The 12,816-nt window shown below is 43.7% G+C and overlaps 1 protein-coding gene across 1 annotated transcript in view; it reads left to right on the top strand.

Moving 5' to 3' along the window:
* LOC121541135 (synaptic vesicle glycoprotein 2C-like) overlaps positions 1–12,816 on the top strand; it is an 84,470-nt gene that overhangs the window by 26,064 nt on the left and 45,590 nt on the right. The window contains exon 2 of the mRNA XM_041850114.2: positions 1,819–2,776. Coding sequence (XP_041706048.1) covers positions 2,158–2,776 — 619 coding nt within the window. The 5' untranslated portion in view covers positions 1,819–2,157. The remainder of the gene's footprint in view (positions 1–1,818; positions 2,777–12,816) is intronic.

The following is a 12,816-nucleotide window of genomic DNA, read 5'->3' as shown; positions in this document are numbered from 1 at the left end:
GATTTTCATCGGCAGGGACTGGGAAACTGGTCAGAATTGAAGGAATGATGGATGGCGCTAAATACAGGGAAATTCTTGAGGGAAACCTGTTTCAGTCTTCCAGAGATTTGAGACTGGGGCGGAGGTCCACCTTCCGGCAGGACAATGACCATAAGCAAACTGCTAAAGCAACATTCGAGTGGTTTAAGGGGAAACATTTAAATGTCTTGGAATGGCCTAGTCAAAGCCCAGACCTCAATCCAATTGAGAATCTGTGGTATGACTTAAAGATTGCTGTACACCAGCGGAACCCATCCAACTTGAAGGAGCTGGAGCAGTTTTGCCTTGAAGACTGGGCAAAAATCCTGGTGGCTAGATGTGCCAAACTTATAGAGACATACCCCAAGAGACTTACAGCTGTAATTGCTGCAAAAGGTGGCTCTACAAAGTATTGACTTTGGGGGGGTGAATAGTTATGCACGCTCAAGTTTTCTGTTTTTTTGTCTTATTTCTTGTTTGTTTCACCCCAAAAAATATTTTGCCTCTTCAAAGTGGTAGGCATGTTGTGTAAACCAAATGATACAAACCCCCCAAAAATCAATTTTCATTCCAGGTTGTAAGGCAACAAAATAGGAAAAATGCCATCCCTCTGAAATACTTTTTTTGACTTTTCAGAGTCAGTTATATCTCTTTTTTTGCCCATTTTGCCTGAGGAAAAGAAGCTGCCTAATAATTATACACACCTTGATACAGGGCGTTGATCTCCTTATGCCACACCCTCCCTCATTACACAAATACACATCACCTGATATGCTTAAATCCAATAAGCATTCCAGTTTATACAGCTTGGAGTTGGGAAATATGCATACTAATGATGATATGGTCAAAATACTGACTTGCCTAATAATTGTGCACACAGTGTACGCACTCACTCACACACATTACACTGACACTCTTACAAAAAAACACACACACACACACACACATACACACTTGAACACTCATCATATGCTGCTGCTACTCTGTTCTTTATTTTACTCTTATTATTATCTATCCTGATGCCTAGTTACTTTACCCTGCCTTTATGTACATATCTACCTCAAATACGTTGTACAGTACCTCTGCACATTGATCTGGTACTTGTACTCCATGTATATAGTTTCATTCTTGTGTATTTTATTCCTCTTGTGTTACTATTTTTTTGTGTGTGTTATTTTGTAAAACTCTGCATCGTTGGGAAGGGCTCAAAAAAAAGTCTACACCCGTTGTATTCGGCGCATGTGACATATACAATGTGATTAGATCTTTGATTTGATGGTAAGGCAGGATGGAACACACATGCTCAGACAGAATATACAGACTCTAGACCAGTCTAGAGACGGAACACAGAATCTAGATGGAACGTATAGGACTAGATGGATCAGACCTAACCAGAACTCATAGACCCCCAAACAGATCACATGGGTGTCTCAGACCCATTCCAGTCACAGAGTGGATGGAATGGATCCACTTTTATTTATCCACTTCTCTCTGTCCCTTGTTTCCGCCTTTTACATTCATTTCCTTCCATTGATGTCACAGACAGATCCCCTGATAATGTTGAGGAAGAGTTATAGCTAGTACACTGAAGGCCTCAAGGCTTCCTCACTAACTCTACAGGCACAAACAGTCCACTCTGCAGAGAACCTGACTTTAGGGACTGACACTGAAATGGGACATTAACCTGAACACTGCTGGACCAGAATAAGGTGTCAAGTTAAAACAGAGCTATATGGGTTCACTGTTAACCACGTTTATGAAATTAAGCTAATTTCTTTGTGCCTTTCTCTCTCTCCACAGACAGATGAGCTGTGACCAGACCTAAAGACAGCGTGGATGGTGATCTCTCCTACTGGAACTCAGCTGTCTTCACCTCTCAACCTTGTGACTGCTCCCATCCCACTGCCATAGAGATCTGCTCTCCCTCACACCAGCAGTAGCAGCTAGCGATCCTAGCCAACACTAGCATAATTTGAACCATCTCCCAACTTACTGTGATTTGCTGCAATTGAATTGCCCTGCAGTTCTTAGGTCAGCTTTTTGGCGGTTCTTTTTGCCAATGAGCGTTGGTTCCCAACTGACCTAGCTGGTTAGATAAAGGACAAATAAAGACAGGTAGATAGAATCAGAGTCAGCAAGATGGATGAGTCGTACAACAACAGGACGTCACTGGTGAAGGGCGCCAAGGACATCGCCAAGGAGGCCAAACGCCACGCCGCTAAGAAGTTCAGCAAGGTCGTCAACCGCGCTTCGGACGAGTACTCCTCCCAACACAACTACAGCCAGTTCCAGAACGAGGATGAAGACGATGATGACGGACGCTCCGCCTACACGCAGCCCGACGGCAATGACCACTTCCCCGGTGGTCGCACCGCCAACGATGAAGACGGGGAAGACTACGCCAGTGATGCCACGGAGGGTCACGATGATGAAGATGAGATCTATGAGGGGGAGTATCAGGGGGTGCCTGCTGACGGGAAGCCTAGGGATGGGCATGATTCTCTGGGTCAACTTGTCTCAGACAGCCTGAGGGACCGTAAGGACCTGGAGCAGGAGAGGCAGGCGGACGAGGAGGAGCTGGCCCAGCAGTATGAGCTGATCATGCAGGAGTGTGGCCACGGCAGGTTCCAGTGGCAGCTGTTCTTTGTGCTGGGCATGGCGCTGATGTCTGATGGGGTGGAGGTGTTCGTGGTGGGGTTCGTCCTGCCCAGCGCTGAGATGGACATGTGTGTCCCCAACTCTGGAGCAGGGTGGCTAGGTAAGGTATGTGTGTGTGTGTGTGTGTGTGTGTGTTGGTAGAAACTAGTGATGGGGGAAAATATCGATACAGTTACATATCGGGATATTATTTTTGATGATATATTGTATCATATCGGTTTGACAATAGTGCAATATTATTTTTGCGCTAGTTGGGTATACAGTTGAAGTCGGAAGTTTACATACACTTAGGTTGGAGTCATTAAAACTCGTTTTTCAACCACTCCACAAAGTTCTTGTTAACAAACTATAGTTTTGGCAAGTCAGTTAGGACATCTACCTTGTGCATGACATAAAGTAATTAATTCCAAAAATTGTTTACAGACAGATTATTTCACTTATAATTCACTGTATCACAATTCCAGTGGGTCAGAAGTTTACATACACTAAGTTGACTGTGCCTTTAAACAGCTTGGAAAATTCCAGAAAATGATGTCATGGCTTTAGAAGCTTCTGATAGGCTAATTGACATAATTTGAGTCAATTGGAGGTGTACCTGTGGATGTATTTCAAGGCCTACCTTCAAACTCAGTGCCTCTTCGCTTGACATCATGGGAAAATCAAAAGAAATCAGCCAAGACCTCAGAAAAAATTGTAGTCTGGTTCATCCTTGGGAGCAATTTCCAAATGCCTGGAGGTACCACGTTCATCTGTACAAACAATAGTACGCAAGTATAAACACCATGGGACAACGCAGCTGTCATACCACTCAGGAAGGAGATGCGTTCTGTCTCCTAGAGATGAACGTACTTTGGTGTGAAAAGTGCAAATCAATCCCAGAACAACAGCAAAGGACCTTGTGAAGATGCTGGAGGTAACAGGTACAAAAGTATCCATATCCACAGTAAAACGAGTCTTATATCGACATAACCTGAAAGGCCGCTCAGCAATGAAGAAGCCACTGCTCCAAAACCACCATAAAAAAGCCAGACTACAGTTTGCAACTGCACATGGGGACAAAGATCGTATTTTTGGGAGAAATGTCCTCTGGTCTGATGAAACAAAAATAGAACTGTTTGGCCATAATGCCCATCGTTATGTTTGGAGGAAAAAGGGGGTACTTGCAAGCCGAAGACCACCATCCCAACCGTGAAGCACGGGGGTGGCAGCATCATGCTGTGGGGGTGCTTTGCTGCAGGAGGGACTGGTGCACTTCACAAAATAGATTGCATCATGAGGAAGGAAAATTATCTCAAGACATCAGTCAGGAAGTTAAAGCTTGGTCGCAAATGGGTGTATGTAAACTTCCGACTTCAACTGTAAGTGTTCAGACCCTTTACTCATTACTTTGTTGAGGCACCTTTGGCAGCGATTACAGCCTCGAGTCTTCTTGGGTATGATACTACAAGCTTGGCACACCTGTATTTGGGGAGTTTCTCCCATTCTTCTCTGCAGATCCTCTCAAGCTCTGTCAGGTTGAATGGGGAGCGTCGCTGCACAGCTATTTACTGGTCTCTCCAGAGATGATCGATCGGGTTCAAGTCCGGGCTCTGGCTGGGCCACTCAAGGACATTCAGAGGCTTGTCCCAAAGCCACTCCTGCGTTGTCTTGGCTGTGTGGTTAGGGTCATTGTCCAGTTTGAAGGTTAACCTTTGCCCCAGTCTGAGGTCCTGAGCGCTCTGGAGCAGGTTTTCATCAAGGATCTCTCTGTACATTCATCTTTCCCTCGATCCTGACTAGTCTCTCAGTCTCTTCCACTGAAAAACATCCCCATAGCATGTTGCTGCCACCACCATGCTTCACCGTAGGGATGGTGCCAGGTTTCCTCCAGATGTGACGCTTGGCATTCAGGTCAAAGAGTTCAATCTTGGTTTCTATAGACCAGATAATCTTATTTCTCATGGTCTGAGAGTCCTTTAGGTGCCTTTTGGCAAACTCCAAGCGGGCTGTCATGTGCCTTTTACTGAGGAATGGCTTCTGTCTGACCACTCTACCAGAAAGGCCTGATTGGTGGAGTGCTGCAGAGATGGATGTCCTTCTGGAAGGTTCTCCCATCACCACAGAGGAACTCTGGAGCTCTGTCAGAGTGACCATCCAGTTCTTGGTCACCTGCCTGACCAAGGCCCTTCTCCCCCTTCTCCCCCAATTGCTCAGTTTGGCTGGGCGGCCTGCTCTAGGAAGAGTCTTGGTGGTTCCAAACTGTTTCCATTTAAGAATGATGGAGGCCACTGTGTTCTTGGGGACCTTCAATGCTGCAGAAATTTTTTGGTACCCTTCCCCAGATCTGTGCCTCAACACAATCCTGTCTCAGAGCTCTACGGACAATTCCTTCGACGTCATGGCTTGGTTTTTGCTCTGACATGCACTGTCAACTGTGGGACTTTATATAGACAGGTGTGTGCCTTTCCAAATAATGTCCAATCAATTGAATTTACCACAGGTAGACTCCAATCAAGTTGTAGAAACATCTCAAGGATGATCAATGGAAACAGGATGCACCTGAGCTCTATTTCGAGTCTCATAGCAAAGGATCTGAATACATTTGCAAAAATGTCAAAAACCTGTTTTTGCTTTGTCATTATGGGATATTGTGTGTAGATTTATGATTTAAATTTTAGAATAAGGCTGTAACGTAACAAAATATGGAAAAGGTCAAGGGGTCTGAATACTTTCCGAATGCACTGTATAGCGAGCAACATGTTTGGAACATCGAATCGCAATTAAAACACAGTATCGAATCAAAATACATATAGAATCGTGAGAATCGCAATACATATCATCTCGGCCTATGTATCATGATAATATCGTATCGTGAGGTCCCTGGCAATTCCCATCCCTAGTAGAAACGGGCAGTGAGGACATTGGATGCCATTTATTCTCATTGCGTTAAAGCATGTTGGGTTGTCATGCCACCAGGTATTTGTATACCTGAGTAGGAGGTGTTTTCTCTCCCACCGCACTAGGGAGCAGTGTGTGTGTTGTTAGAGTCTACAGAAAAATGAATTCCAAGGCCACACAAACCCAGATGCAGTTAACATGTCATCATCATTATCCTCATCTGAGGTAATGGTGACTCACCCTAAAGAAACAGAGATACCACCCACTGCGCACACCAATTCATCACCAAGTAATTTCAACGAGGATAATTGGGTAATATTTGTTTGAAATTACAACCTATATTCACACACCAGGGCGTTTCAGAGGGCAGGTGCTCAATATGAAAAAAGGGCACTTTTTTTTTTTGCATATGCCTATTTATTTTTGCAACAACACACTCACTCATCATCACAAATTGTATCAAGCTTGTTACAGTGCCTCCTAAAGACATGATTGACATCGGGAAAAGAGGGTGGTCATTGATGTTGATGATTGATGTAAATCTGCTAATTAGCTAGCTCGATTTCTTTTACTGATTGTAATTTACCTCACTATCTTTCTGCCTCTCTCTGCTATGCCTACCAGCCAACCAGACCGAATGTTGATGATGATGTAGGCTAAATCAAGTGTTATCAAGTGTTAATCAAATGTTATGCTGCCGTGGCAGTACTGTTGATATTTAAATTAGATAGCTATCTACACACACTCGACCGGTGACCGCATCGCTCAAGCCATGCATGTTTGGATACCAGGCGTGTGCAATCTCTGTACAGGGCAGAATGGAAAAAAAGGCACAACCGTATATGGCAGATCAACAGGCTACCGAACGGACAGGGTGGGGGGTGGCGAACTTGATGACAACTTGTTGGCAGTGGTTTCCAAACATCGATGGCAAAAAATGTATACAGAAAATTTACTTTTTGGGGGAAATTATACCACCACCCAAAAGGGCACTTTGGAGACTTGAAGGGCAAAGGGGCATGTGCTCTGCACAGGTAGAGCCCTATCTGTGCACTTGCCTGTCACCCACTCAAAAAGACAGCCAAAAGTTAGTTACATTTCCAATGTGTTATCACTATGTCTTCGACCATCTAAAAGCACAACCAAATTCCAATGGAAAAACAATGTCTGATTTTTGGTTTAGTTGTCACCCAAATGTCTATCACTGTGCTTTCAACCATTTAAAAGCACAGCAACGTAGAAATGGGAATACAATGTCAGATACTTGTTTATTTAAACAACAGATTAATGTGTTATCCCTGTGCTTCATCTAATAGCAGAACCAAATGACCTGGATTGCAGTTGAAATTACATTAAAAGTACATGGTGCAAGTGATCAATGCCATTCGAGATTCTGCACAGATTATTTCAGCAATTGTGAAGATCAATTAATCAATCAATCAATCAAATGTATTTATAAAGCCCTTTTTACATCAGCAGATGTCACAAAGTGCTTATACATAAACCCAGACTAAAACACCAAACAGCAAGCAATGCAGATGTAGAAGCATGGTGGCTATGGAAAACTCTCTACAAAGGCAAGAACCTAGGAAGAAACCTAGAGAGGAACCAGGCTCTGAGGGGTGGCCAGTCCTCTTCTGGCTGTGCTGGGTGGAGATTATACGGCCAGATCGTTCTTCAAGATGTTTAAATGTTTGTGACCAGCAGGGTCAAATAATAATCACAGTGGTTGTAGAGGGTGCAACAGGTCAGCACCTCAGGAGTAAATGTCAGTTGGCTTTTCATAGCCGAGAATTCAGAGGTCGAGACAGCAGGTGTGGTAGAGAGGGAGGGAGAGAGAGAGAGAGAGAGCGCGAGAGAGAGGGAGAGGGAGAGAGAGGGTCAAAAACAGCAGGTCCAGGACAAGTTAGCATGTTCGGTGAACAAGTCAGGGTTCCATAGCCACAGGCAGAACAGTTGAAACTGGATCAGCAGCACGCTCTCCACAGACCTGCGACGACCTCTGCATGCTATCTTGAACATGCACACTTTATATGATTACATAAGAAGACATTTATAGTTACAGGATCAAGGCGGAACAACATGGTTGTGGACGGAATTGCAGAATCTCCACATGAGACCTGGACGGAGTCTGAGGACAAAGTGAGGGAAATGGAAGATGGACCACAGGAAGATTGAAGGGGAGCGTGCCCACAGGACTGGAAAAACAACCACCTGCCCAGGTGACAGGCCCAGGCCGATAGTGGTCAAGTTCCTGAGGTTCAAGTAAAAGTTAGCTGTTCTGGAAAGAGCCAAGAACTTGGGAGGAATGTACATCTTCCTCAACGAGGACTATCCTGAAGCTGTGTGCCAGAAGAGGGAAGATCTTATCCCAGCCATGAAAGCTGCCAGAGCGCGGGGGGACATTGCTTACATCCGCTATGACAGGCTCATTATCCACTCTCCCTCCCAAAAGCCTGGGCGGGATGAGAGAGCCAAGCCTATTGGTTCGTAGCTTCAACCCCACAGCACACACACACACTTACACACACCAACTGATTAATGGACTGCTGAATGTATATTTTTTTCTCTTCCTTTGTTTGCTCTTTTCCATATTATGTCTATCTCTGATAAGCTACCCAGGAAAGGGCTGAAAATAGCCCATATTAATATATGTAGCCTTAGAAATAAGGTTAATGAAATCAATAACTTGCTAATATCAGATAACATTCATACATTAGCCATTTCTGAGACTCACTTACAGTATATAGTTCATTTGATGATACAGCAGGAGCAATACAAGGATATAACATCTCTGTAGCTCAATTGGTTGAGCATGGCCCTTGTAACGCCAGGGTAGTGGGTTCGATCCCCGGGACCACCCATACGTAAAAATGTATGCACACATGACTGAAAGTCGCTTTGGATAAAAGCGTCTGCTAAATGGCACATTATTATATTATTATAGAAGAGACAGGAATGCTTATGGGGGAGGTGTTGCTGTATACAGTGGGGGAAAAAAGTATTTAGCCAGCCACCAATTGTGCAAGTTCTCCCACTTAAAAAGATGAGAGAGGCCTGTAATTTTCATCATAGGTACACGTCAACTATGACAGACAAATTGAGAATTTTTTTTCCAGAAAATCACATTGTAGGATTTGTAATGAATTTATTTGAAAATTATGGTGGAAAATAAGTATTTGGTCACCTACAAATAAGCAAGATTTCTGGCTCTCACAGAGCTGTAACTTCTTCTTTAAGAGGCTCCTCTGTCCTCCACTCGTTACCTGTATTAATGGCACCTGTTTGAACTTGTTATCAGTATTAAAGACACCTGTCCACAACCTCAAACAGTCACACTCCAAACTCCACTATGGCCAAGACCAAAGAGCTGTCAAAGGACACCAGAAACAAAATTGTAGACCTGCACCAGGCTGGGAAGACTGAATCTGCAATAGGTAAGCAGCTTGGTTTGAAGAAATCAACTGTGGGAGCAATTATTAGGAAATGGAAGACATACAAGACCACTGATAATCTCCCTCGATCTGGGGCTCCACGCAAGATCTCACCCCGTGGGGTCAAAATGATCACAAGAACGGTGAGCAAAAATCCCAGAACCACACGGGGGGACCTAGTGAATGACCTGCAGAGAGCTGGGACCAAAGTAACAAAGCCTACCATCAGTAACACACTACGCCGCCAGGGACTCAAATCCTGCAGTGCCAGACGTGTCCCCCTGCTTAAGCCAGTACATGTCCAGGCCCATCTGAAGTTTGCTAGAGTGCATTTGGATGATCCAGAAGAGGATTGGGAGAATGTCATATGGTCAGATGAAACCAAAATATAACTTTTTGGTAAAAACTCAACTCGATCGTGTTTGGAGGACAAAGAATGCTGAGTTGCATCCAAAGAACACCATACCTACTGTGAAGCATGGGGGTGGAAACATCATGCTTTGGGGCTGTTTTTTCTGCAAAGGGACCAGGACGACTGATCCGTGTAAAGGAAAGAATGAATGGGGCCATGTATCGTGAGATTTTGAGTGAAAACCTCCTTCCATCAGCAAGGGCATTGAAGATGAAACGTGGCTGGGTCTTTCAGCATGACAATGATCCCAAACACACCGCCCGGGCAACGAAGGAGTGGCTTCGTAAGAAGCATTTCAAGGTCCTGGAGTGGCCTAGCCAGTCTCCAGATCTCAACCCCATAGAAAGTCTTTGGAGGGAGTTGAAAGTCTGTGTTGCCCAGCGACAGCCCCAAAACATCACTGCTCTAGAGGAGATCTGCATGGAGGAATGGGCCAAAATACCAGCAACAGTGTGTGAAAACCTTGTGAAGACTTACAGAAAACGTTTGACCTGTGTCATTGCCAACAAAGGGTATATAACAAAGTATTGAGAAACTTTTGTTATTGACCAAATACTTATTTTCCACCATAATTTGCAAATAAATTCATTAAAAATCCTACAATGTGATTTTCTGGAAATTCTTTTCTCATTTTGTCTGTCATAGTTGACGTGTACCTATGATGAAAATTACACAATTGGTGGCTGACTAAATACTTTTTTTCCCCACTGTATATTCAGAGCCATATCCCTGTAATGCTTAGAGAAGATCTTATGTCAAGTGTTATTGAAGTGTTGTGGTTGCATGTTCACTTGGCACATATAAAACGTTTTATTTTGGGGTGTTGCTATAAGCCACTAAGTGCTAACAGTCAGTATCTAAATAATATGTGTGAAATGCTTGATAGTGTATGTACACTACCGGTCAAAAGTTTTAGAACACCTACTCATTCAAGGATTTCTCTTTTCTACATTGTAGAATAATAGTGAAGACATCAAAACTATGAAATAACACATAAGGAATCATGTAGTAACCAAAAAAGTGTTAAACAAATCAAAATATATTTTATATTTGAGATTCTTCAAAGTAGCCACCCTTGTTCTTGATGACAGCTTTGGACACTCTTGGCATTCTCTCAACCAACTACACCTGGAATGCTTTTCCAACAGTCTTGATGGAGTTTCCAACAGTCTTGATGGAGGTCGGGTGATTGTGGAGGCCAGGTCATCTGATACAGCACTCCATCACTCTCCTTCTTGGTCAAATAGCCCTTACACAGCCTGGAGGTGTGTTGGGTCATTGTCCTGTTGAAAAACAAATGATTGTCCCACTAAGCCCAAACCAGATGGGATGGCGTATCGCTGCAGAATGCAGCCATGCTGGTTAAGTGTGCCTTGAAATCTAAATAAATCACAGACAGTGTCACCAGCAAAGCACCCCCACACCATCACACCTCCTCCTCCGTGCTTCACGGTGGGAACTACACACGCGGAGATCATCCGTTCACCTACATTGCCTCTCACAAAGACACAGCGGTTGGAACCAGAAATCTCAAATTTGGACTCCGGACCAAAGGACACATTTCCACCGGTCTAATGTCCATTGTTTCTTGGCCCAAGCAAGTCTCTTCTTATTATTGGTGTCCTTTAGTAGTGGTTTCTTTGCAGCAATTCGACCATGAAGGCTTGATTCACGCAGTCTCCTCTGAACAGTTGATGTTGAGATGTGTCTGTTACTTGAACTCTGTGAAGCACTTATTTGGGGTGCAATTTCTGAGGCCATGTGATGGATGATTTCGAAAGAGTCAGGCGCAGGAGGGTAAATCACAAAATAACAGGATTTATTCCGGAACACAGAGTTACACAGTAATGTGTCAAAACACTCCAGTGCGCAAAACAGGCACACTGCAAGGCACACAGGGAAATATCCCGGCGATACAAAATACTAGGAGCTCCACCGAGCTTCACTAACCTCACAATAAACAATCACACACAAAGACAAGGGGGCAGAGGGAACACATATACAGGTAATGATGAGGGGATATGAACCAGGTGTGTGTAATAAACAAGACAAAACAAATGGAATGATGAGATGCGGAGCGGAGCGGCAGTGGCTAGAAGGCTGTGACGACGAACGCCGAAGCCTGCCCGAACAAGGAGAGGAGGCAGCTTCGGAGGAAGTCATGACAGGCTGGTAACTCTAATGAACTTCTCCTCTGCAGCAGAGGTAACTCTGGGTCTTCCTTTCCTGTGGTGGTCCTCATGAGAGCCAGTTCATCATAGCGCTTTATGGTTTTTGCGACTGCACTCGAAGAAACTTTCAAAGGTCTTCACATTTTCCGTATTGACTGACCTTCATGTCTTAAAGTAAAGATGGACTGTCATTTCTCTTTGCTTATTTGAGCTGTTCTTGCCATAATATGGACTTGGTCTTTCACCAAATAGGGCTATATTCTGTATACCCTCCCCCGCTACCTTGTCACAGCACAACTGATTGGCTCAAACACATGAAAAAGGAAAGAAATTCCACAAATTAACTTTTAACAAGGTACACCTGTTAATTGAAATGCATTCCAGGTGACTACCTCATGAATCTGGTTGAGAGAATGCCTATAGTATGCAAAGCTGTCATCAAGGCAAAGGGTGGCCTTATATTTTGAGTTGTTTAACACTTTTTTGGTTACTACAAGATTCCATATGTGTTATTTCATAGTTTTGATGTCTTCACTATTATTCTACAATGTAAAAAATAGTAAAAATAAAGAAAAATCCTGGAATGAGTAGGTGTGTCCAAACTTTTGACCGGTACTGTACGTAAACAGAGAGGTCTACTTTGACTGGTTTTCATCAACCTGTCCGCTCAAGAGGAAGCTTCTCACTGTAAACAGTACCTGTAATCTGGTTCAGGTTATTAATCAACCTACCAGAGTGTTTACAAACACTACAGGAACAAGATCATCCACATGTATTGATCACATTTGTGACTCGTTTCAGGAAACTAGGCGTATGTCGTTTGTCACTACTTCACAGGGGTGCCATTTGAACATAAGCTTTTATTTTTATCAAAATGCTCCACTTTCTGGAGGACTGAGTTGGAATCAGTGGAATTAGAGTAGGATAGCTAAGGAGATGGAGAAAATTCTGGCGTATGATTGCAAATATGCAGACGGAGTCGAAAAGAGAACACACAGAAGGCTCTGGATTACATCTTCAAACTAAGGGCAACTATGGCATCCGTGACAGAGAGGGAGAAGCGTCCATCCATGTATACGGGTAAGAGAGTCTAGCTAGCTACATTTTCAGATATTACACATTTCTAATTTTGTCAGAAAGTTGTTTTCATTTCAAGTTAAAGTGTACTGTTAGCTAGCTAGCTAACGTTAGCTGGCTGGCTAGCTAGCTAACATTACGTGTTTGATCTGTGTAGTAATATTATTCG

This window comes from Coregonus clupeaformis, chromosome 27, assembly GCF_020615455.1.
Source record: "Coregonus clupeaformis isolate EN_2021a chromosome 27, ASM2061545v1, whole genome shotgun sequence".
Taxonomy (NCBI): domain Eukaryota; kingdom Metazoa; phylum Chordata; class Actinopteri; order Salmoniformes; family Salmonidae; genus Coregonus; species Coregonus clupeaformis.
The sequence above is the reverse complement of the archived record's forward strand: the minus strand, read 5'-3'. Positions and strand labels throughout refer to the sequence as shown.